General features: G+C 31.8%; 1 protein-coding gene across 1 annotated transcript; it reads right to left on the bottom strand.

Annotated features, from left to right (window-relative positions):
• Positions 1 to 844: 844 nt before the first annotated feature.
• Positions 845 to 26,702, bottom strand: LOC143065439 (heparan-alpha-glucosaminide N-acetyltransferase-like). The gene is made up of 17 exons (XM_076239005.1): positions 26,545 to 26,702; positions 15,323 to 15,477; positions 14,582 to 14,715; positions 14,204 to 14,319; positions 13,663 to 13,732; positions 10,876 to 10,948; positions 10,366 to 10,493; positions 9,772 to 9,879; positions 8,686 to 8,834; positions 6,824 to 6,936; positions 6,389 to 6,510; positions 5,613 to 5,739; positions 4,119 to 4,205; positions 3,129 to 3,203; positions 2,698 to 2,768; positions 1,725 to 1,837; positions 845 to 1,155 (listed from the first exon to the last, which is right to left on the bottom strand). Exons 1-17 carry the CDS (start codon positions 26,570 to 26,572, stop codon positions 980 to 982), a joined length of 1,845 nt encoding a protein of 614 aa, XP_076095120.1. The 5' UTR covers positions 26,573 to 26,702; the 3' UTR covers positions 845 to 979.

Below are 26,702 nucleotides of genomic sequence, written 5' to 3'. Positions count from 1 at the left end.
GCATTTTTCGAAATAAAAAAGAAATCGCAATATTTTCTGAATGTACAGTTATATGATTTTATATCTGATTATGATTATACGAACTCTTAAATTTGTCAATATTCTATTTTGGTGTTTTTAATTCTGGTATTTTCATAAAAGATACCAGCTTTTTAAAAAACATGACTTCATCGAAACTATCAACATAACTAAACAAGATTACATCCAATATGTCATCATCAACAAAACAGTTTTTTTTTCAAATTTGGAAAAAAATAAACTTCATTTTGATTTTTTATATTCTATATGACAAATGACATATTTCGCAGTTAACACTCGCACTGTACGTTAGGCAGGCAGCAACCATGATAACGCATTCCGAATTCTCTTCTACTGTATGATCAATCTTACATGAGTCACTAATAAATGTTATCCTTGAATAAGACATGAATCTTAAATTCCCATACACTATCAATTCGAATTGAACTAACAGAACAGCCAAAATCGAATTAAAAACAACTACAGACATAACAAAATATGCATAAAAAGTAAAATATTTTCATCAACATCTTTTCAGAGCAAGACAAAAAAATACCAGTCAAACTCATAAGTCAAAATTGACTACAACATGACAAAAAAAGAAAGGAACAGACCAAACGACAAACAGCATAAAATTGAGAAAGGAAATGGAGAATGTGTCAAAGCGACAGCAGTATACAAAACACAAATGTTGAATATAAAGACTGACCAATCAAAAACAGGAAGTGACCTCTGGTGCTCCGAAAGAGTACGTAAATTCGGCCCCTGCTTATTTAGTTATATCTTCCTACATAAATAAAATATCCTATAAAAATCAAATCAAATCAAAATTGAATTATTTTATTAATGTCAATATTAATAAAAGAATGACACAAACTATATATGGACAAAGTTCGGCAAAGATCATAAAATAAATGTACTGACTTTGTAAACTGTGTTGTCAACAATGTCATGTAGCTGTTTAGAGTGCCACAAATATTTTCTTTTTGAACATCACATAAGCAAGTACAACATATATTGACGTATCCCATACTGCCTTCAATAAAAGACTTAAATGATCATCATGGATTTGCCAGTTCACTGGGAAAAATCTGTAGAAAATGTCATGGCAACAGTAAACCACTATAGAATTCATTCCTGAAATATTTATTCTATACATTAGACAGTAAGATTTTTGAGGTATTAAATTTATATCAAGTCGTGTTACGTATAATTATGTATTTACGGATATCTAAAGTCAATATACGAAGTATTGAAAATTTCACATTAAAGATTCTAGAAGAAACAGCAATGCAGGTCTTACTGACAACAAATGGTCCACCAAACTTCTCGATTTGAATTTTAAAAGATCGAAAAAAAACTCAACGACTTGGCTACACAGCTACTTTAGTACAAGTAAAACTGTATATAAACTGTACATTTTAAAACCTGTATATAAACTGTACATTTTAAAAGCTGTATATAAACTGCAAACTCTGTAAAATTGTACATTAACTGCACATTTTTGAATCTGTGTTTAAGCTTAACATATAGATTCTACCACTGCATCTTGTGTGATACGATATCTATCCACAGTTTATATACAGTTTTACAGATGTACATTTGATATGCATCTTTAGAACTGTACATCAAGATTACTTGTACTAAAGTATCTGTGTGAGATAAATTGGTGTCATCATTATTTCCTTTAGACGTATCTTACTTACCGGGATAAATAAATGGGTCTCCTTCCCATATTTTCAAGATGTCTATTGCAATATACATTGCTGATAATAACAGAAAGGCAAATGATGCTGTCACTAAGATAAAGGATACTGACCTGGAATACATTTAAACTTTCAATCAGATATAAACGTTAAAAAAATGAAGAACACATAATGAAAAGTATATTTTATATACAGTACAAACTGTCAACGAATACAAAAAATTCATACAAGTGGGAGTTTAGGTAGCTCTCAAACCAGGTGTTAACCTCAACATTCTTCTAAAATTGCTTGGACCAATTACATTCCGTGTTTATGGACCTCCTCATTTGAGTTCTATGTTGTGGTTATACTGGTTTATTCAAATAGTAGTTACAAAAACATGATTTGGTGATCTTTAAATGTCAAATACTTTTGCAAATGAGGAATACATATCTTGATATTGTAATAGCTCTGCTTGCTATATTTATTCAAGAATCAAAAGGTACACAGATTCTAAGTGCTGTAACTTTGTGTCCTATTATTTATTTTTGTAGCTATTCTTTCAGTTGGGTTCATGTTGCTTAGTCTTTAGTTTTCTATGTTTTTTCTTAATAACTACTTTATTAGTTCTGTATATTTTGAAGAAAAAAAAACATGTATATAAACTTATCATAGATACCAGGCTTACAAGTTTGTACGCCAGACTCCCATTCCGTCTTCAAAAGACTAATTAAAGACGCTCGAATAAAAAAGTTAAACAGTCAAAATAAATTACGAAGCTTTTTCGAAAGAATTTGCCAAAAACAGCTCCTTGGGCAGTATTCAATAATATTTTGAGAAATAATAGTTAAATGTTATAAATAAACATATCAATGATAATTCATGTCAACACAGAAGTACTGACTAGTGGTACATGTCATTAGGTTTACTATCTAATGATAATTATTGAAATCTCACAGTTGTCGTAAATAAATAATATGTTAAAAAAACTTACCAAAGATTTTTGTTTAAAGGAATCCATCCATCATTTTGTGACCCTTTGCATAACACAGCACCGACAACTCCCTGTCAAAAAGTTATTGTAGCAATCAAATTTCTATGATGGATTTTAAACAGTCACAACTGTTAGTCTTATGCACATTTTCTGAATTTTTTGTCTTGCCGTTTTCAGTTTATTTTCGGCTTATTATTGAATACTCCTTTAGTATTTTCCGACACCATTTGTAACTTAGAGATAGTAGATAAAAGCTAACCGTTAAGTGAACTGTGTATATTTTAGTTTTATTTTAAATCACGAGGGAACCATTTCGGTTTGGGCCTACTTCCTGGTTATTTTAAATAATCATTGACCCGAAATAGACGCCGTATCACTCTCTTCTTGCCTCCTGTCTCCTACTTTACTACATAGTATGACTATTTACTTACTGTTAATACACCCCAGATAATCCATCTAATGATTCTTTCTTTATGTGATTGAAAACAAATCAATACTCTGCCAGCCTGAAAAATAAATGTTTAAGTTAAAGATGTACCTTATTCATTCATCTTTGATAACTAGTTACCAAGTCAAATGTATCAAGATTTAAAAAAGCCAATGTTTGTTATAGTTTAAGCATGATAGTTATCAATTAATAAGTAGAAAAATAACAACAAATTTAAGAATGTGTTACGAGTATGTAAAAAACTGAACACTTTTAAAGTTCGATATCGGACCCCAACAAAATACCGATAGGAACAAAAGAGCAGATATCTTATCCGTTTTACAAAAAATGACCAACGTATTATAAGCTTAAAACATCAGAAACCAATTTTTTTAAGGCATCTGCTTTTTCAACGTTTACACATTTGAAAACATTAAAGCCAAATTGGATCAGCTTAGCATCAATAAAGCCTCCATACTACAGTCAAATATTGGTTTTGGGCAGGTACTCAACCTGCGCTATTGATAAGTCATTGCTACAACCAGTGCAGCTAGTATCCCAGATCATCAAACAATCAACACCAAAACAGTCCCTGATAAATGCAGAATAGTGTTAACTCTACGTTGTAGATACAATTGATTTCCGATTAGGCTCGATGTATGGTGTATACACATTGTTTCCTTCAGATCATTGTCCAGTATTTTATTCAACATTATGAAACGTTGTTGTAAAACATCGATTTCAATGACACGATACATTTTCGAAATATTGAAAATGTTATTTTCTTATGTTATTTTGCTTTTATTGTTGATATGACAGCTACTCAAACAAACAGCTATACTTTTGTTTTTTATTTCATAGAAAACAATGAAAAAAAAATCCTATATATTTACTTAAAACTCATATGTTAAATATGTTGTATAAATACATCATATATATTGGTTTTTGGATAACTTAGTCTTGTTATAACCTATGAACCAAGTCTAGATCTTACCTGTAGCCCCAAAAAACAAAGAAATATAGACGTCAAAGTTCCTAGAATTCCCTCAGGATCATGTGGTGAGGTTGTTTGGTATATCTTCTGTAAAAATTTGAAAGCAATATTACATGTGTTTTAACTGTTTTTCGATCTAAATCCTATCCTTTTTGTCATATTCTTTACAAAGCCCAAAAATGTCGACTTTCACCTCAAAACTAACCAAACATTTAAACAGACTTATTGAGAGAGGATATAGTTTCAATACTGTTGTCAGGTCATTAAAGATGGCATACTTTTGTTATGTTAACATTGATTCACTTACAGCGTCTTTCTATAAACACTTCTGTATTGATGTGTTGTGCTGTCTCCATTGTACCCGTATTGTACCGTAGCTATTGTAAGACCAAAGAAATTATAACAAATTTTGTTTATCAAGTGCTAACACGTTTATGTACTATGTTTTCCGTCCTGTACATTTAGAGAATTTACCTCAAGTGTTGGATGGCAATAGCTATGATTTTTACCAAGTACTAAAACGTCTATGTACTTTGTTGTCTATGTTGTGATGTTAAAATATTCACCTTAGGAGTTGGATTGACATAGATACGGTTTAAACCATGCAGCAAACGGTTATGCCAGATGGCAACGGATAGGTTTTAAAACCCTAACTTCATTCTCGTTCCCTTTAAGCTGGAAAGTGACCTACTGAATTAGGTTTATAACCCTAACTTCATTCTCGTTCCCTTTAAGCTGGAAAGTGACCTACTGAATTAGGTTTATAACCCTAACTTCATTCTCGTTCCCTTTTAGGTGGAAACTGACCTACTGAATTAGGTTTATAACCCTAACTTCATTCTCGTTCCCTTTTAGGTGGAAACTGACCTACTGAATTAGGTTTATAACCCTAACTTCATTCTCGTTCCCTTTTAGGTGGAAACTGACCTACTGAATTAGGTTTATAACCCTAACTTCATTCTCGTTCCCTTTATAACCGGGTAAATACTTAAATGAGCAACACGACGGGTGAAACATGTGAATAGTTATCAAAGGTACCAGGATTATAATTTAGTACGCCAGACGCGCGTTTCGTCTACATAAGACTAGGGAAGCACCTGAGATCATCCTAGTTATTGGTTTGGTTCTTGTTGTTCAGTTTTCTATGTTGTGTCATGCTGTTGTTTAATTAGTGACTAATTAGTTTGAATGTTCCTTTATATATGTTGCATCTCTGTTATACATTGTGCCACTTCCTGCTGATTAGTAACAGTATTTACCTAATGGGCTGAATGACAGTGATATGATTTCACCTATCGCCTCATTGTATTGTGTTGCTAATGTTGTACAGGTACAGCATTCAGCTCCCTCGTTGTATTTACCAGTCTCAATATATCCACGGTATAATACAACAATTTAGTTCTTACCTAACAGTTTTATAGTTATATATATGATTTTTGCCAAGCACTAGCACATCGATGTACTGTGTTGCTCATGTGCAAGTTATACGTTTACCTTAGGAGTTGGATTGCCATAGATATGATTTTTACCAAGTACTAACACATCTATATATTGTGCTGCCCCTCCTGTACAGTTGTAGTGTTTTCCGCCATCATGTAACCCACCAGGTCCAATATAACCACTGTATAAATACAATACTTCATCATGTGAGCTCCATATATGACTTCTATCATAGGATACTTTTCTATTTATTAAAATTTTATTTCCTTCAAATACGTTACATAATTATGTTTTTATTTTCTTTCAGCTTTTGAAGGTAAACATCGTCACATGTGAAACCAAGTTCTGTGAACCCATCCACGACAACTGCGATCATCTCGGTTTTTGATAAGGTTCGTATTACTCAGTATTCGTTTTTCCAATGGGGTTATCAGTCGACTTATGAATTTTAGATCCTTGGTAACTTCTGTCTCTGTTTCTATATAGCGGTACGTGTTCATACTGTTTTACATTATGTATCTTATAGAAGGTATAAAGATACATGTGAAATATGAATGGAAATCTATTTAATACGATTTTATAAAATTTAAAATATATGAATATAAATATGTTATATGAGTTTCATTCTTTTGGTTTTGTTTATGCTCAAAATTTTTGTCTCAAAATGCGTGCCTGATGAAGTTTATTTAAAAATCATTGCTAGTTTAGATGAAGATCGATTGCATATGTTTTTATCAAGCTTTACAACGTACTCGTGTTTGCATCATTTGTATCTGCTTGAGTTTTTTTTAAAAAACAAATAAATATATTTATAAATATATCACACAAACGTTGGACATCCTGGAAATTCTAGCTTGAGTGTGAGTCCAAGATAAGCCGCCAGTATACCAAGAGAAATAATCCATTGCGGTGCCAAAGATAAGATATCATTAAGTGGAGCACAGCTTCTTTCCTGAAACATATACACAATTATTACCATACACAACAAATATAAAATTGGACAAATTGAATCTAATGAAATCATTATATCAAGTAATTCTAAATGTTTTACACAAATAATAGCCGAGTGAAGCGATTTCGGTTATATTGTTGCTTTGCCTGTCATATTTGAAGGTTTTTGTTGTCCGTTTAATATCTTCCGTTCGCCTCGTTTTAATATAAGGGATCTATAATTATATTTAATAGGGTTTACCCAAAGGATAATATGCTGTTAATCCAAAAAATATTTTTCATCTTTAGATAGTACTTAATTTAATTTGTCTTACCTTCGGAATATTGTAATTTCTTATGAATATTAGCTCAATTATAGCTAACACAAGGTACGTCAAACTAAATCTTTGTAAAACACCGGGAATCCGAATATGTTCCAAGTCGACAGCTACAAAAATGAAAACATCACGTTATAAATTTCAGTTGTCCGAAGCGGTACTAAATGTATTTGCAGTTCATGAAATATTAAAGAGATAATGACATGTTTTGTCCCTCATCCTTCACATGTATTACTGAAAATTGATATATTCGTGAAAATAAGGTAGTAAATGATTTTGTAAAGCCTTTTGGGTAACCTAATTTTCGAACTCGAGCGTAACTAATAATGTTTGTTTCTTTCAGTTGGAAACACATGTAGTTTGCAGGGTGCGTTATTTTTATTTCAACTAGATGACGGTAACCTTCTGGTAGTACAATCGGTCCCACGGTGTACAAACCACCCGGTAATCAGTCCCACGGTGTACAAACCACCCGGTAATCAGTACTTAGGTTAATGTATTGTAGTACAATCAGTCCCACGGTGTACAAACCACCCGGTAATCAGTACCTCGGTTAATGTATTGTAGTACAATCAGTCCCACGGTGTACAAACCACCCGGTAATCAGTCCCACGGTGTACAAACCACCCGGTAATCAATCCCACGGTGTACAAACCACCCGGTAATCAGTACGTCGGTTAATGTATTGTAGTACAATCAGTCCCACGGTGTACAAACCACCCGGTAATCAGTCCCACGGTGTACAAACCACCCGGTAATCAATCCCACGGTATACAAACCACCCGGTAATCAATCCCACGGTGTACAAGCCACCCGGTAATCAATCCCACGGTGTACAAACCACCCGGTAATCAGTACGTCGGTTAATGTATGTTCGTTTGTCTATTCACCCATAACCAATTCTGCAATTGAACGTAGGCCATTGTTGAAATTGAAAAATGAGGGTCAATTGAGAACAAAACTTCATGAAAAAAGAGATCGTATCAACTTCCCTATAGTTATCTTTCCATTCCTATGTTGCATTATTCCAACAAAGTATGTATATGAAGTATGAAGTAAATATCTCCAACATAATACATATGGCAAGATTTGTGTACTTAACTAATCTGTATGGCGGTCATATTGCTTTATCATAAAGACAGCCATTACGATAAGATTATACATGCCCGTAAAATAGAATTTAAAAAACCCACTCCTTTATGTAAATATAAGGACACATTGCATGAATAATATCCTTACACAAAGTCATTTGAAAATATTATACCTTGAATAGATAATGTTAACGTCGGGTATTCTCATCAACTCTTAAAATTATATGTCAACATTCACAACACTTTGCTTTTATCATTTCATGTATTTGAACAAAGTTTTATAGTGAGATATTTTCATAATTTCAAATGAGACACAGTAAAGATAAAAAAAAATCTGAAATGGAATTTAGGATAACACCAATCACTCTATCTTATGTACTATGAAATACAAGTCAAGTCTATGTTGTTCTCAATATGTATTTTTTTTCTGTTCTGTTTTGTTTTTCTTTTCTTAAAATGTCCTGTACTAAGTCAAGAAAATGGCCATTGTTATATTATAGTCCGTTTCTGTGCTCTTCAACTTTTTACTTGTTTGGATTCATAACTATTTTGATCTGAGTGTCACTGATGAGTCTTATGTAGACAAAACGCGCGTCTGGCGTATTAAATTATAATCCTGATTTGTTTTTTTCTCAATTGATTGATGAATTTCGAACAGCGGTATACTACTGTTGCATTCATTTGGTTATGTTTTCTTTCTTTTCCGTCACAATCATGTAGACCCCCCAACTCAATTAAGCAATATTGATAATAAATCTATATACTTACGTCCCCAGTTTGTGTTTAGAATAATACCGAAGGCAAACAAAAGCGCAGATCGTTTGATTATTTTCAGTAATATCTGACATTTTGTATTATTCCGTCTGATCATTCCTTTAAATGAAAAATTCATTGAAGTTCCCATAATGAAAATAAACCTGAAAATAAGGCATAAACAATGCAATATATATTAATGCAGTATAATCCTTCAAAACCGTTAATCCGGAAGACATTTTATGATGAAAAGTCTGCATATTCAAATCTTGAATATTGATATCAACGGATGTATTTTGTTCATTTTATAACTAGCGCAAATACGATATATAATACACAAGGAACTAAAAACAAGTTGTCAAATGTAAAGTTACAAAAATACCAAAATCCGAAGGAAAATTAAAAATGGAAAGTCCCTAATCAAATGGCAAAATCAAAGCTCGGACACATCATGCAAATGCAAATAGAAATAAAAAAAAAATTAAATATATTGAGAAATGTAAAATTGATATTTTTTTATCAGATGTGTGAAATATTTTCTAAATTGTGTAATGCATTGAACTGCACGAATAGCTAATTTTCATTTAATACAAAATTATCCAAATCTGATATGCAAAAGTTTTTATTAGGAATACACATAATATGTATAAACGTGAAACCAATAACATTTAAGGTTATCACAACTATCAAAAATTCATAAAAATCAACAATATTCAAAATTAGACATGTTTTAATAATCTTTTGGACTATATATAAAATTTTATAAAACAAAAATACTTCCCAAATATGCATATAAAAAAATACCATGCCTATAATTAAATAACTAATTTAAAATGAAGTTAAAAATATTGTAAATCGAAAATTTCTTGAAGCTTTGCCAAATATTGATTTGACAATCTCAGCCAGGGAGGATGATTTTTTTGAGAGGGCTTGTTAAAAAAAACCTTAGTGTTTCGAATAACGCAACATTAAGTGAATAGTCAATTTACAGAATATAAACATATCAATGATAGTTCTTGTCAGCACGTTAAAGTGGTGACTCGGAGAAAATAATACACTCGGGGACTAAGCGTTCACAAGCAGGGACATCGATAAACATACCAAGGAAACACTAAATCTGCTACTGTCAGTCCATTCCATGGCGGGTGGTCAAAGAACCAGTATCCTCCTCCACCATAGTTCACAAAAATCATTACAACCAAGCTTAATCTTAAAACAAATTATAACTCAATTATCACAAAAATCATTAAAACCAAGCTTAATCTTAAAACAAATTATAACTCAATTATCACAAAAATCATTACAACCAAGCTTAATCTTAAAACAAATTATAACTCAATTATCACAAAAATCATTACAACCAAGCTTAATCTTAAAACAAATTATAACTCAATAATCACAAAAATCATTACAACCAAGCTTAATCTTAAAACAAATTATAACTCAATTATCACAATTATCATTAGTGTTAAACTTAATTTAAAAATAATAATACCATAAAACTACTTCCAAGTTTTTTAATTGGATTTTGACCAAAATATTATATATGACTATAACAAATAATAAACTGTTCGGGAAAAGTATTAATCGACTGATAATGAAATGCAAGTTTTTAAAATGAATACTGCAAAAGTATTTATTATTGAAAAGGTGTTGTTGTTTATTTAAAGCCAACGACAAGAATATGTGACGTACCCTCTAAACGTATCCAATGATTTCAATCGAGTTCTCGTATGATCTTTGGTGGACGAAGATTCTTCTGGTTGTATTTTAACTTCCGTTGTTTGATCATTGTCTTGTGACTGACTCTTTGTGTGATGACTCTGTACATGAAATAATGTCACGTAGGATATGATCAATATTTATCAGTAAGGAAGCAAGAAAATTCTAAATAGATATAGGAAGATGTGGTATAAGTGCCAATGAGACAACTCTCCATCTAAAATAGCTATTTATCTGTCTATATTCTTCATATTCAAGAAATTGCTAGTAAAGAGTATTGCTCTCTATATTAGCCGTTACAAATATTCAATAAGAATACGAATGTTGAAAAAGAACAACCAAAGTGTAAACACATTAACTGTTTGTTCATCTCTCACCTTTTAATTGATAAAATTATTATTAAGAAAATAAATTTAAAGAATGAAAATGATAAAAAAAAAACACCGTATATACTAACACAGCAACACATTTTGACTATCTTACCGATAGCTTCAGATCCTTCTTCGATTTAGTTGATGGTTCGGTTACATCTAATGATGAACTTTTCCTTGCTTTTCTAGATAAATAAAGATTAAAGGTAACTTAGACCTATATAAAACGATGAGATTTAAATAGATGTTAATAGTGCAATTCAAACAAGTGCATTCACTTTATTATCCACCAGACTAAACACTTAAATAAACTCACAGGGACTTAAAGTTTATAATTGATATGATCCATCTCTGGTAAGTTTAGACATTTAAGTTACCCTAATAAATAGACTTTATACCTTGCTGTTCGGTAAGAGCCAACGATTCTTTTGAAGACCTTATTTTGACTTATAATGGTTTTCCTTTTACAAATTATTATTTGGATTGGGAGTTGTCTCATTGGCACTCATAAACATCTTCTTATATCTAATTCTCATTGATACCAGTCAAAAGAGTTTGAACGCAAGACTCGCGTTTCATCAGAGATGCAGGAACAAAAATGCAAAAAGTACGAAGTTAAAGAAACAAAGTTCCGAAATGTTTTTCCAAGAACAGCTAAGATAATCTATTGAACAAAATTTCAGTTAACAATGACCAGTGTACTTTTCATTGTTTGCTTTAAGTTATTTATATCCCGAACTTTTAACTATTTTCTACCCTTCATTGACTCTAAACATTCCATATATTTCAATATGACTGATATGCATATGGGTATTTACTGGTAACATTCCAAATTTATGACTCTATGACATGAAACATAGAAACCATAACTGGGAACCAATACATACATAAAAATAAATACAATGTTATTGATTGAAATTGTATTAATCGATTTCAGTCGGTCAACTTTAAAACATTGAACAAAAACAAAAGAGGGACGAAAGATACCAAAGGGACAGTCAAACTCATAAATCTAAAACAAACTGACAACGCCATGGCTAAAAATGAAAAAGACAAACAAACAACAGCGCACACGACACAACATAGAAAACTAAAGAATAAACAATACGAACACCACCAAAAAACTAGGGGTGATCTCAGGTGCTCCGGAAGGGTAAGCAGATCCTGCTTCACATGCGGCACCCGTCGTGTTGCTTATGTGATAACAAATCCGGTAAATAGTCTAATTCGGTATGTCACATTCATGAAAGGGAAGGGGATTGTAGTTACGACGAAAGGAACATATCCGATATCATTTGTGAAACGGTTATTCCATAACGGTCAACCAACTCGTGATGGTGTCCGTGAAATTTACGAAGGGATGATTTCAACTTCACCATTTGGAACTGTTGGTTTAATATCCTTCTGGTGAGCAGCAACCCTCTATCAAGAAAATCATGATAGGAAATGCAAGCACGGGAATATCGTATCAATTGGGAGATATATACCCCGTATGCAGGTGCTGCTGGAATGTTGCTACTTAGAAATGGAAAGTTCACGACTGGAAAGCTGAAATCATCTCTTTTGTCGTAAAGTTTTGTTTTCAACCGACCTTCATTGTCAATTTCTAGATGTAAGTCAAGATATGAGGCCGACTTAACTGTATCTGTAGTATCCTTTATCTCTAGCTCGATTGGATAGATGCGTTCCACATAGTCACCAAATTTTGAATTATTTAGTGAAAGAACATCATCTATATAGCGAAAAGTAGAGTTAAAGGATATTGCTAACTTCTTATCTTTCTTCATAAGAAGTTCTTGCATGAAGTCAGCCTCGTAATAATAAAGAAACAAGTCGGCAAGTAGAGGGCACAGTTTGTTCCCATTGGAATGCCGACAGTCTGTTGAAAAACACGTCCTCCGAACGTAACAAATATATTATCATTCAAGAAATCAAGCATCTTGATAATATCAGTTTCAGAGAATTTTTTGTTCGAATCAGAGTGATCCTTTACAAAGTAGGATATATCCCTCCCTAAGACAAGATACTTGTATCTACGTTGGCCATTCTTTTTTACGAAGCAAAGCAATACCAACTCTTTCAATTTGTCTTTTAGTTTGGAATGTGGAATACTAGTGTACAGAGTAGAAAAGTCAAATGTTTAATACTGTTACAAGATGAAAGAGAGGTAGATTGTATGTACTCTAAAAGATCTTTGGAATTTTTAAGTATCCACATCTGATTCACGCCCCCTCTACAATAGGCAGTTTCACAATAACTTTGAAGCCCGTCTTTGATTGCTGATAAAATAGATGTTAATAATTTAGAAAAAGGTTTCGTGGAGCACTTGGAAGACCCAGCAATATACCGTTGTTTGTAAGGACACTTATGTAGTTTAGGTATCCAATACAGTGATGACAGATCCAGTTCTTCATCTTTGGTTGAAATTCCAAAGTAACACAGAACAGACCTATGATTATCCAGGATTTCCTCTTTGGTAAGTGTCGCGAGGGTATATGTTGAGTTTCCAAGTGAATTGTCAATACCTAATTCGTTTATCAAGCAGTTAATGTAATGAGTTTTACATACAAAAACGATGTTGTTTGGGGCTTTATCTGCGGGGACAACAACATATTTGTCATGGAGGTAGGATAGATGTTTTGCAACATTTGGGTCTTTAAAGATTGACGTAGCATGGGCATTGTAGGTAACAACTTAGGTAAATTCTCCATAAAACCTTTAAAAATCATCCGCGTAATATACACTTAATTTGACGACGTGTATCCAAGTTGATGTATAACCACGCTGAAATGTCTGGTGGAGTACACGTGATTACGATACTATTGAGATTTGAAAATATCATCAAATAAGACAGTAATTAGATATCACAGTTTTAAAGTGAAGATACATTAATGCTTACCCAAAAACGAATTTTGCTAGAAGGATTAGAACTGGCAATGCACATAGAACCAGGAACGCATAAAGAATTGCTAAAAAGCAAATAAACATTTCTTGAAAATTGAACTGCAAGGTTTCTGTGCTAAATATGAAATTTTAATCCTTGTATCTATGAGTGTATTCTAAAGATATGAAATGAAAAGTACTTGTTTGATTTCGTGTGCATTCTGCTTAGTGGATATGCATTTGATTGTGTAGATATTTAATCTGACAGCATTTGAGCATATGGTGTCCAGTACAATAATTTGTATGTTCGATTAATAGATAAATTGTTGCTAGTTTAATGTCCTTAATGGTAGAATTTTGAGCCTGTTAAAAATGTTAATTGATCACACAAGTTTGTATACGTCTTTATTTTGTACAGTATGGAGTGATACTTGAATCACATTTATCATCAAGTAAGCGGTGGCTATGAAATTTATCTTTAATACTAACTTTAGTATTAAACTCACACTTCTTAGCTAGTAAAGAATATTAAAAGAATAAGACATATTTATACGTACGCATTTCAGCAGGTAATGGATGGTTGATAAGGAGAACTTCACATTCTTCTGACATGTATGTTTCAAAATCTATAAAAACCCAGTAATTGCCTCCTTCTCTAAATTTCTGATGAAACCTACATTAAATCAGTATCGATATTTTCATTGTTAAAACACATTGCAAAATGCTGTTAAACTACATATCATCGGCCTGTTTGTGTCATAACAAAGTATTAAAAATTGCTGCTCCCGTAAGACAACATAGAAAATGCTTTCGATCAAAAGTATAAAATGAAAATAAGAAATTAGAGAAAGACATCCTTTTTAATGTAATGTAACATCGACTAAAATATTAAGAATTTTTAAAAAAAATACCAATCGGATAAAAAAACTAATTACCTGCAGAAATCTTCCTCGATATCTTTACCAGTGTGTTTTCGTTTTAAGACAATAGTAGTTCCAAAAGTAGTATTAACTGGTAAAGTGATTTTGGAAGCCGTATCTGGTATTGTAGTCACGTGAACAAAGGGACACTGGAAGTAATGGTTAAGATTTGTTATTTCCAAAATTTTACTTTTTCAATATTGTTTTATTCAATATTCAATTTTTCGGTTTTTTTTTCATTTACATATTAGGAGTTTGAAATGTTTGATTTATAGTAATTGGGAAAATGTTTCTGATTCTGTTCTTTTCTATCGTATGCCTCTTTTGTTATGTATGTATTGTACTACTTTAAATAGTCCTTTTGGAGACAACGTTTGCAAAAGTAATCATCGTGAAAATAAGAAGAAGGATTTTCAAATAGAAATGTAAAATACGGAAAATGTAGTTTCTTAAGAATAAAAACAGATGCAATAAGAAACACAAATAGGTCTTTCCTCGTGTAAAGAAAGACCTTATATTCCAGCTTTCAATATTGTATCAGTCAAACTGCTTCATCGGTGTGTGATTATCAATGGCCTATATAGTCATAATGACCTCCAAGAATTTATCGTTGAATAGTTCTAACTGGACAACAGATGAATAAGTGCATCAAGTTGCCAATGAAATTATAGTTTATATGTATGATTGGGTGATATAGTTTTATTGATTTCAAGCTTTACATAAATAAGTATAACTGGAAACGTTAGTTATAATTACCTTCCAGCATTCATCATTAAGTGCATATAACTGGATAATCCAATTAGAGGAGACATTGATTGTCAGCCACCCCTCGTCCAGCCCATGTTCCGGAAAATCATTACTGTGTAGTTCTGCATAACGTATATGATGGTCAGCGTTCACTACAGACACAACTACAACAGGAAAGAATAGTAGTTTTTTTTTAATTTTTATTATTTTCAAGATTTACAACAAATACAACACATCAAACATACATACAGTAATATTAGCGATAGATTTGAATATATATTTATTTATGACAATAAACATTGTTATAAATTCATTTTTTCTATTTATATCAAAAGAAAAGAAGCAAAAAAAAAAAAAAATACAGAAGAAAAAATAATTAGAGTTAAATGTTTATGTACCACTGTGTGGCCCCTGAGAATTTTAAAGAATTTTATAAAAAAAAAAGGAAGAGGTTAAAAATATCCTGTAAGATTTTCAGTACATAATAAATTGTGCTATTAGATACAATAATATTTTATGTTAGTTTTGACAATAGTATTTGTAAAAATAAATGACAAATTGAATTATAAAAATAATATTTTAAATGCATTCCACATGGTATCAAAGTGCTTTTGTCTCTTATTTTTGGCTGCCATTATTTTTTCCAAATATTACATATATTTTAGCTTTTCTTTAATGGCACTGACTGAAACATCTTTTGAAAAACATCTACTCTTGTATATATATTGTTTCATGTATAGAAAAATCAAATTATATGCGTCACCTTTTCGAACTTTTGATATATCTCCAAAAATAAAATTCAACTTATTCAATGGCAGGCTTACCCCACCAGATAAGAACCAATAATCTACATCTTGTAAAAAAATTGTATAATATCACAATTCCACAGAATATGTTCAATAGTTTCATCTTCTAATTTACAAAAAGTACATAGAGGGTTATACATAAAAATTTATTTGTGGCAAGAATTCTATGGTTGATTCTGTACTGAAGCCACTGTAGTTTGGTATTGACAGTGACACTAAAAGGTAGTTTGAATATATGTTTCCAGATGAGATCTTCACCTAATATTTCACTCCACTTCAGCTGTCCTGTTGGAGGCACCTTGTTAGTATTTTGTACATATCTTTAGAACCTTTTCTACTTTTAAAAAAGACTTGTAAGCAAGCTAGAATAAATGGACAACATATCTATATGAACCTTTTTTGTAATTATTTGCTGCTTTTTTAATAGCAGAAATAACACTCATGTAATTCAAAAAAATTACATTGATATCATAACATTTCGTAACAATTCTAATGAAATAAAACATCCATTTTCATCTATTACATCATTAACATATTGTAAACCATGATTAAACCAATGTTGATAAAAAACAGGATTATTTGAGATCTCACAAACATGTTTAACCCCGCCGCATTTTTGCGCCTGTCCCAAGTCAGGAGCCTCTGGCCTTTGTTAGTCTTGTATTATTTTAATTTTAGTTTCTTGTGTACAATTTTGAAATTAGTATGGCGTTCATTATCACTGCTTTAGTATATATTTGTTTAGGGGCCAGCTGAAGGACGCCTCCGGGTGCGGGAATTTCTCGCTACATTGAAGACCTGTTGGTGACCTTCTGCTGTTGTTTTTTTCTATGGTCGGGTTGTTGTCTCTTTGGCACATTCCCCATTTCCATTCTCAATTTTATTTATTACCAATTTTGATCATATTGTTAAACCAAATAGGACTTGATAAAAAAATATTCATAGTCCATATTTCTTTCTTTATCAGTAATCATTTCCCATGCTCTGAATACATCTTTCCAAAAACTGTTTTTGATATATAAACTAACTTGTTTGATATACTGAACACCACAATTAAAAAGTTTATTTTTATCAATATCAGACATCAAAATACTTTGCCACTTATTATCTCTCTGAAAAATCCTTCTTATCCATGATGATTTTAGTGCCATGGTAAAACTATAAAGATCTATCATTTTTAATCCTCCCTCTAAATATTCTTTAATCAATACATCCTTCTTCACTCTATGAATAGGAGAATTCCATACAAAGGAATAAAAAATGTCATTCATTTTTTGGAATACACTGTTTGAAGGATTAGGCAAAGAAATAATAAGGTGGTTTAAAATAGGTAAAACAAGAGTTTTTATCACAGTTATTCTACCTATTACTGTAAGGTTTCTTTTTGACCATTGTTTTATTATGTTCTTAATCTGTATAATTTTATCATTATAGTTGATGTTGACAATATTGTCTAAGTCCACATCAAAACTTATCCCAAGTAGTTTAAAAGTTGTCTCCCCCCATGAAAGGTTAATGTCAGGACATAAAATTTCCTTGCTATACTTTTTACTTCCAAACCAAATTACTTGTGTTTTCTCAAAATTTATATTTAAACCAGATATTTTTGCAAACCAGTCCAATTCAGATAAGGATTCATATAAAGATTTTTCACTACCATCTAAAATCAATGAAGTGTCGTCAGCAAACTGTGACAACTTATGCTCAACTTGAGTAACTTCAATACCACTAATTTCCTTATTTCCTCTTATCTTTAGTGCAAGAATCTCAGCACAAAGGATGAAAAGATAAGGTGAAAGCGGATCACCTTGTCGGCAGCCTCGACCTATGTTAAAAAATTTAGAAAGGTTACCCCCTTGTATAACTGCAGACTTGATATTATTATAAAAAGCTTTTATCCAGTTGATAACTGATTCCCCAAAATTAAAGAACTTTAAAACATTTAGCAAAAAATCCCAAGAAATAGAATCAAAAGCCTTTTCGAAATCAATTAACAACAAGAGTCCAGGTATTTCCTGATCTTCTGTGTATTGCATGATATCATATAAAAGCCTTATATTTTCTCCTATGTACCTCCCACTGATAAAACCAGTCTGATCTAGATTAATAAGTTTGTCAAGGACAGTCTTAAATCTGTTTGCAATTACTGCTGACCCAATTTTATAGACAGTGTTTAAAAGTGAAATAGGACGCCAATTTTTCAAAAAATGACGAGGTTTATTTCCTTTTGGAAGGCAAGTAATAATTCCTTGCTTTTGTGTCACTGACAATTCTCCCTGCTCTGAACCATAATTTAAAGATTCAACCACAAAAAAATGGAGATCCTTCCAAAAAAATTAAAAAAATTCAGTAGAAAAGTCATCAGAGCCAGGAGTTTTTTTCATATTTTTTAATGCCTGTCCAGCCTCTTTGACTGTGATTTTACCCTCCAAGCTCTCCTTCTCATCATTAGAAAGTACTGGAACATTTACATTTTTAAGATCTTCTTTCAGATCAGCTACTGAACTTGAGTTATCTTTCTTCTTATATAAATTTTCATAGAAAAGTTTTACTTCTTTTAAAATTTTGTTCTGATCAGTAAGTTGTACCCATTATCTCTTTCAATTTTTGGTATAATTTTACTCATAAAATTTTTTGACTCCAGTCCACAAAAATAATTTGTTGGTTTTTCACCTTCATCTATCCATTGAACACGTGATCTGACTATTTTACCCTTTAATTTTTTAATACCTAATTGCTCAAGTTCATTTTTTTTGCTCTCAAGTTTAGTTATTGAAAGTTCGTCAACATTCTCCTCTAACTGTATAATTTCATTTCGTAAAGTTGTTTCCCTTTTTTAGATTCCCTTTTTTTTGTAACTGGAATAAGAAATACTTTTCCCCCTGATTTCCATTAATAAAGTTTCAAGAAAAAGTTGGTGATTAATTCTCATTTGAATATCTTCATTATCTATCTCATCAATATTGTCAAAATCATAAACTAATGCACAATATTGTGCTTTGATTTCACTAAACTTTAGTTTAACTGTATTTATATATTCTATATCATAAAGTAAGGAGTTATTGAACTTCCATAAACCTTTTCCTCTAATAAAAGGATTAAATTCCAGTTCAAGTAATACCATAGAATGATCTGAACGATAGCTTGGATGTACTTCACAGTTTTTGAGACTATTTAACATATTATCTGTAAGAAGAAAGAAGTCTAATCTAGCCTGTTTAAATGGAGTTCTTTTTCTCCAAGTATACCTTTGGACATTGGGATAAAGCTCCCTAAATGGATCTATTAAACTTCTTTCTTCAATGATTTCTAAAATACTATCTCTAGGCTTAGGGTTATTAGTACGTTTGTAGTTACAATAATCTATATAAGGGTTCTGTACAAGATTGAAGTCACCACAAATTATGTAACTTTCATTTTCGAAATCATCAACAATGCCCATAATATTATCAAAAAAATCAGGACTATCCATATTTGGTCCATATAAGCACACTAAAGTAATTTTTTGATTTTCTACAAAAATTTTTAAAATCAAATAGTTACCATTTTTATCTTTTTTTTCTTTTAACACTTTGAACTCAAAATTATTGTTGAATAATATAGCAACTCCTCTAGAATTGGAACTGACAGAAGAAAAATAAAGTTAATATTCCCACATAGCTCTAATGTTATTTTCTATATCACTTGTAAAATGTGTATCTTGGATACAGTAAATATTACATGCTTTTGACTTCAGAATATTAAAAACATCTTTTCTTTTAACTTTATCTCTGAGTCCCTGACAATTAACAGATAGAATTTTTAAAGAACCCATATTTGTAATAACTTTGTATCAATATACAACTTAAAATATTTTTCAAAAACAGCACAACATTGCAGACAGTAACAGGACATATACATGTAGATATCAAACAGGATAATTAGCAGAAATAGACAGTAAATTTGAAGAAATTGTAATGAAAAAAGATTAAAAACATATTTATATGATTCAATATGGCAACATAAAAGTATCATTCTAAACTTTTTATGTCAAACCTTTCAGTATTGCAGAATTTATATTTTAAAAACTAATTTTGCCAACCTAATGTTTAAACAATAATTTAATAGTATTCACAATAATTATATATATATATATATATATATAGTTTGTTTTCAAATTACTATGTTAGCATATACATCTTATACAAAAATTATCAATTTAGAAAGTCAACAATAGTAGTTAATCGATGGTCAAAATATTACAAATGTTTAAAGAAGAATCAAGCCAAAATAAAACAACAGAAGAAATCGCGTGCTCAAAAAGTAGCGATACCGTTTGCGACTATTAGGATAAAGTCTCCTGATATCTGTTTACCCGCCATGCAAGTCTACACTTAGTCGAAATGTCAACATTTTGAACAGATCAAAACCTGTAGTCTTACAATGACCAAAAGTGTAATATTGTGTTAATTTAAATCGTTCGTCCTGAAAACTATGTTGGATAAGTTTTTGTATAAGGAGCAGATTGCTATGTATGAAGTCCATAGACTGTGAACATTCACACACGTTACTATTTTTAATAAGATATATAAACGCCATACGATTGAGCATAGGGAATGTTGTTGCTGCGAATTGGGATGTTAAATTCATCCCGTTTTTATGGATTCTAGTTTCATTTTAGTCCATCTGTGTCAATATCAAGGAAAATAATTCAAGATATGAATCCTCTCCAAATTTTGGAAGTATTCTTGATCTCAATACAGGTTAAATGGGATAAATGAATTATAGGAATTGTTTGTCCTCAATGCTCATCAACTTCGTACTTTATTTGGCTTTTTATCATTTTTTTTTTATTCTAGCGTCACTGATTAGTCTTTTGTAGACGAAACGCGCGTCTAGCGTAAATATATAACTTCATTTCTGGTATCTATGATGAGTTTATTTTGGGTTATTGAGTGACAGAACACCATCAATTATCCGAAAATGAAATTAAGGAACTTTGAAAGATGCATTTTGTTTTGTCTGTCAGAAATATATAAATGCATTTTACTATTATTGTAGGTAATACTTGATTATTTAACTCTTCAATTGTTTCTGTTCCTATACATCCTCCACCCGAATAGTTATGTCGTTATAACCTGCTGATTCCTTCACTAACGACTGAATGAATAGACAATGCCAAATCTTCCATTAGAAATTCAGAATTTGAGCGGGATTTACCTTTCTCAATAAAATTGAGATGATTCCTGATTGATCGCTTCTTTTTTAGGCCACCAATCAAAGATATTTTTTTCGTGTTGGGATTTCAGGCCCTCGCAAGTAGGATATGTTGATTACGGAGAGTGACTAAACAATTCAGATTAATACATCATTGGCTTTCAAATAATCGGCTCTGAAAGTTCCTGATAATGGTAAATAAAAAAAGATATTCGCACGCATGAAATTCGTAAAGTGTTGTTTTATTTCTGTCCAATCTTTGCAATTATTTAGTGCAATATGATCCAGAGAAAATAATGAAGCCCATATTTAAGAATGTGAGATATATCTGCATTATCTTGACCTTTAATGTAAACATAAACTACTAGACTGGCCGTAACATGACGTTAAAAGGGAATAGGAAACGATTTTGGCCCGAAAAGAGGTGGTTGATAAACTTATTCAAAAACATAAAGAAAAAGCTTGGAAAAAGACCATTACATACAGAATTAAAATGAGCTTCAACAAAAAAAAAACCCCAAGAGAAGCATGTTCTTAACAGTACAGAGGAAAGCACGAGGAGTATCAAATTGAAAACAAAAGAATAGGATTCACTTTGAAGTATTCTCGTAACTGTTGGTTTAAATAATGTCAAGGTTCTGCTATTCTCAGAAAAAAAAAATGATCTTTCCAGAAGTTGTTGAATTCTGTTGCACGGTTCAAGTTTCAATGTGTACATTTTATTAATTCACATAATGATTTAACATTTCTTTGGATAAAGAAAAACTGAATAACCACCTTGTACATTTGACCTCAAATGTTCTTGGCAAATCCTTATAAGTTCAGCTATTCTCCATGGATACTAAAGAGTAAGATCAAAGATGAAAGAAAAACAGGAATTCATCATCTTGACGAGTTGCTGATCTTGGTCCATTATACACCTACGTCTCAAATATCAATTAATCAAAATAAAAGTGTTATTTACCGAAAAAAAAAACCATAGACGTAAATGCATAAACGTATAGATGCATTTGTTGTTGTAACTTTGGAGGTATGTATCAAGTATCAGGAAGTTGACTACTAATAGAAATTTCACAACCACAATAATATGTATTTAGATATTTCATATAGCCAAAAAGTTGAATTGTTTTGTTTCTGTTCAGTTTGGTAAACTGTTTATAGAGTTGAATGCTCTGTTATCATCCATTTCTTTTTTCAACACGAATATGAGCAATAATAAATGAAATAACTATGTGGCAGTTCAAACGATCATTTGACGATTTTGTGTTCCCAATTTGCTAGTTATTTTTAGGTATTTTAGAACAAAGTCCCCAAATGTAACTGTTTGTAACTTTGATCCTCTTTGTTTTGTCACGTTCCTTAAAACATTTATTTTTACATATGATTGGTCGCATGAAGGCTGAAATCAGTGCAGTGTGTCATGTTTTATCATGTTCTTTGGGGATTTACTATTGGGTGTAAATAGACTTTTGACGTTTTTTTTAAGTATGGGATTCTTTGCCAGATTCCTCACGGATTTACTATAGGATGTTAATGAAATTTTGACGGGTTATATTTGTGACGATGGCAATGTTAATATTCCTTGAGTATTTGTACTCATTTGTATTGCTGAGAATGTTTGTGACGTAGGGAATGTTAGTCATGTTCTTTGAGAATTTACTATTTCGTGTGACGGGCAATTTTTGTGACCTAGGGTATCCTTTGCCATATTAATATAGGATTTACTATTGAGTGTGACTGGACGTATGACGGGGGATGTTCGTGAAGTAGAAGATGCTTTGTCCCAATCTTTGAGGATTTAAACGTATTACGGGGAATAATTATGAATTAGAAGAAACTTTGTTATATTCCTTGAGGAATTACTGGACGTATTACGGGGATTTTGTGTATTATTATATACTTTGTCATGATCATTGAGAATTTACTATTTGGTGTAACGCAACTGCATTGTTTGCAAAATAAAAGATTCTGTCTGGAATGTTTTAGTATGTTTTTACTTCTTGATTACACCAGCGTTTTATTTTTTAACTGATATCATTTTAATGGCGCGGATTGGGTTTTATACGGATGTGAATGTGGATTATAAAATAGAATATTCGAGCCCAAAATTAATAATAGGGAATGATTGATTGATTGATTTGTGTTTAAGGCCACTTTTAACTCTGTTTAACTCTGTTGTGCTATGTCGCGGCGGTCAGTATTATTTTGATGGAGGAACCCGGAGTTCCCAGATAGAACCACTGACCTTCGAATAAAATTTTCGATAGTTTTTAATTTACTGTAACTTATATATTGTGTAAAAGAGGGACGAAAGATACCAAAGGGACAGTCAAACTCAATAATAACTCGAAAATAACCTGATAACGCCAGGGCTAAAAATGAAAAAGACAAACAGACAAACAATAGTACACAAGACACAACATAGAAAACTAAAGAATTAACATCAAGGGCCCCACCAAAAACTAGGGGTGGTCTCAGGTGCTCCGGAAGGGTAAGCAGATCCTGCTCCAAATGTGGCACCCGTCGGGTTGCTTATGTGATAACAAATCCGGTAAATAGTCTAATTCGGTATGTCACATTCATGAAAGGGAAGGGGATTGTAGTTACGACGTAAGGAACATATCCGATATCATTTGTGAAACGGTTATTCCATAACGGTTAACCAACTTGTGATGGCGTCCGTAAAATGTACGAAGGGATGATTTTAATTTCACCATTTGGAAACTCTTGGTTTGATAGCTTCCTTGTGAGCAGCAACCCTCTATCAAGGAAATCATGATAGGAAATGCAAGCACGGGAATATCGTATCAATTGGGAGATATATACCCCGTATACAGGTGCTGCTGGAATGTTGCTAAAATAAGTTCACAATTGGATTTAAATGTTTCACAAGTACACATTGCACAATGTGACGATTGTCATCGCTGTCAGAGATTATTATCATGTTATATATATATTAAGATGTAGAACAGACGGGATCCCTATGTTAACAGATCAGTAATTTCAGAACGTTTACTGTGACCATTCGTAGGATGATAAGATACTACTCTAAAAAAAAGTTAATAAGAATGTACCGGTCTTAAGTCAATACTTTCGTAAGGGATGTTTTTGCCTCTAAATGTCATTTTACCAAGAAAAATCAGGATCGATAGTGGTATTTTTTTTCCATCTGATAGACTGTTAACTTGTCTAGACTCCAGCGAGTATGAAACATGTTCGACATTAACAGGAGACCGTCAATTGACCTCTTTATTGTTTAAGCATTTGTATCTCTATTTGACAATTAAACTACATCTCCTTTCATTAATATAATGCATTTAGATAATAAAATATAAATTGTGTTGTATTTCCTGATCATGTCATTACTCATTCGTTCATTCCAAAGTTTTTTTTTCTTTATAAATAGAAGTGCATTTGTATCTAATTAAAACCAATAGTAATTGACAATACAATTTGACTCGCATAAACATATATTTTAAATTATGAAAAACAACTGTTAACGCCTCTTTATGCATTAACTTATAAGTATACATCAATTTGATTACTTATTAGCATCAGGTGTAGGCAAATTAACTTCTGTACCTTTATAATAAATCTTCAGAATGAAAGTCACTTGAAATTTATTGTTTTACATGATTTTATGCAAATTGATATAAAAAAGACAAGGGCATAGTACTTCAGTGGGACAGGTGACTTTACATGTATGTGTACTTGCGATGGTCGGATGCGTTTTGACTACAGGCATATGTAAACTTGTAGTTTTAAAGTCCGATCCATAACGGATTGTTATTTAAATTGTAGTAGCAAATGTATAGTGTGATTTCATTGTATTAGTATAAAATAAGGAGCTGTGGTATGATTGACATAGAGACAATTAATAAACAAAGTCCAAAAAATGAAAATCTCAGTAAAAATGAAGTTAATGTATGACCTTTACAGTGGCGGATCCAGCCATTTTAAAAAGGGGGTTCCGAACACAGAGTAAAGGGGGGGGGGGTCCAACTATATGCTCCCATTCAAATGCATTGATCGGCCAAAAAAGGGGGGTTCCAACTCCCGGACCCCCCCCCCCTGGATCCGCCACTGCTTTAACAAAATGAAATAACAAAACTGTATAGTTAGCTACAAACAAAATGTTGGACGTACATCCGAAAAAATCACAACCAATAGATTGATATATGTAAAACCAATAACTGAGCAACAGATATAACAAAAAGCAAATAACTAAATTATAGGCCCCCGTTAGGGGTTTAGTATCAAACTTTCATAAAATATATGAGAAGAATATAACCCGTGTCATGCCAACAACTGTTTTTTTTTTTTAAATAAATGTAGTAAGCAAGTTGACGGCAACAGATGCGTATTTTGAAAATGTCTATTCAGTGATCCTCGAGGCTAACATGTTTGAAAATCCAACTTTGAAGAGTCAATCAAACCAAAATGAACATAAAGTAAAACCAAAGCAGGACAAGGATTCGAAGCTGTAGGAAAAATTATTCAATGATTTAAAATAATATAATAAGTTAAAATACAAACATATAGCTGACTATGTGGTATGGGCTTTACTCATTGTTGAAGACCGTACGGTGACCTATAGTTGTTAATGTCTGTGTCATTTTGGTCTCTTGTGGACAGTTGTCTCATTGGCAATCATACCACATCTACTTTTTTTATATATACCGAACTTTGATGAAAATTCAAAACGGAAACTCCCTAATCATATAACAAAAGAAAGGGCAAACACATCTAACGAATGGATAGCAAGAGTCATATATCTGTTGTTGTACAGGCATTTTTCCTGCAGAAAAATGTAAATCAAACCTGGTTTTATAGCTGGCCAAACCCTTACTTGTATGACATTTTGTTACATCACATTGCAATAACACAGTATCCGTATTTTTACGCCAGGACTGAGGTTCTGTCTACTTAGCTGGTGTTATCCTCAGAAAATAAAAGTTCACTAGCAGAGGTAAACAAATGAGTATGATTATAAACGATTTAACAAAAACTTGTGCTGTGTATTTTGTAATTGTTCAGTCATGAAAGTATTCAAATATCGTGGAATAAGAGGTAATGTAGCAGCATATAGTTAAGAGTTGAGAGCGATAGTTTTAAGTTAGATAAAGTTTGTTAACATCTCAAACCACCAAAATATATGTTTGACTAGAAAAGCAAAATACTATGATAAAAATATACACAATTTGTAACAATAAATAAAACAATACTTACAGTAGAACATACAAATCAAAACAAACATAACTGGACTAAGATTACACACTGACAAAGTAGTATTCCGGTATATTTGTTGATTTCAGATATTTCTGATACCGTCAATAACTATATCTTTAAATACATAAAGTCTGTTTCGATAAAGTAATAGTAAAGTA

The sequence above is a fragment of the Mytilus galloprovincialis genome, chromosome 2 (assembly GCF_965363235.1).
Source record: "Mytilus galloprovincialis chromosome 2, xbMytGall1.hap1.1, whole genome shotgun sequence".
NCBI lineage: Eukaryota > Metazoa > Mollusca > Bivalvia > Mytilida > Mytilidae > Mytilus > Mytilus galloprovincialis.
Note: the sequence above shows the minus strand (reverse complement) of the source record. Positions and strands in the feature narration are given on the sequence as shown.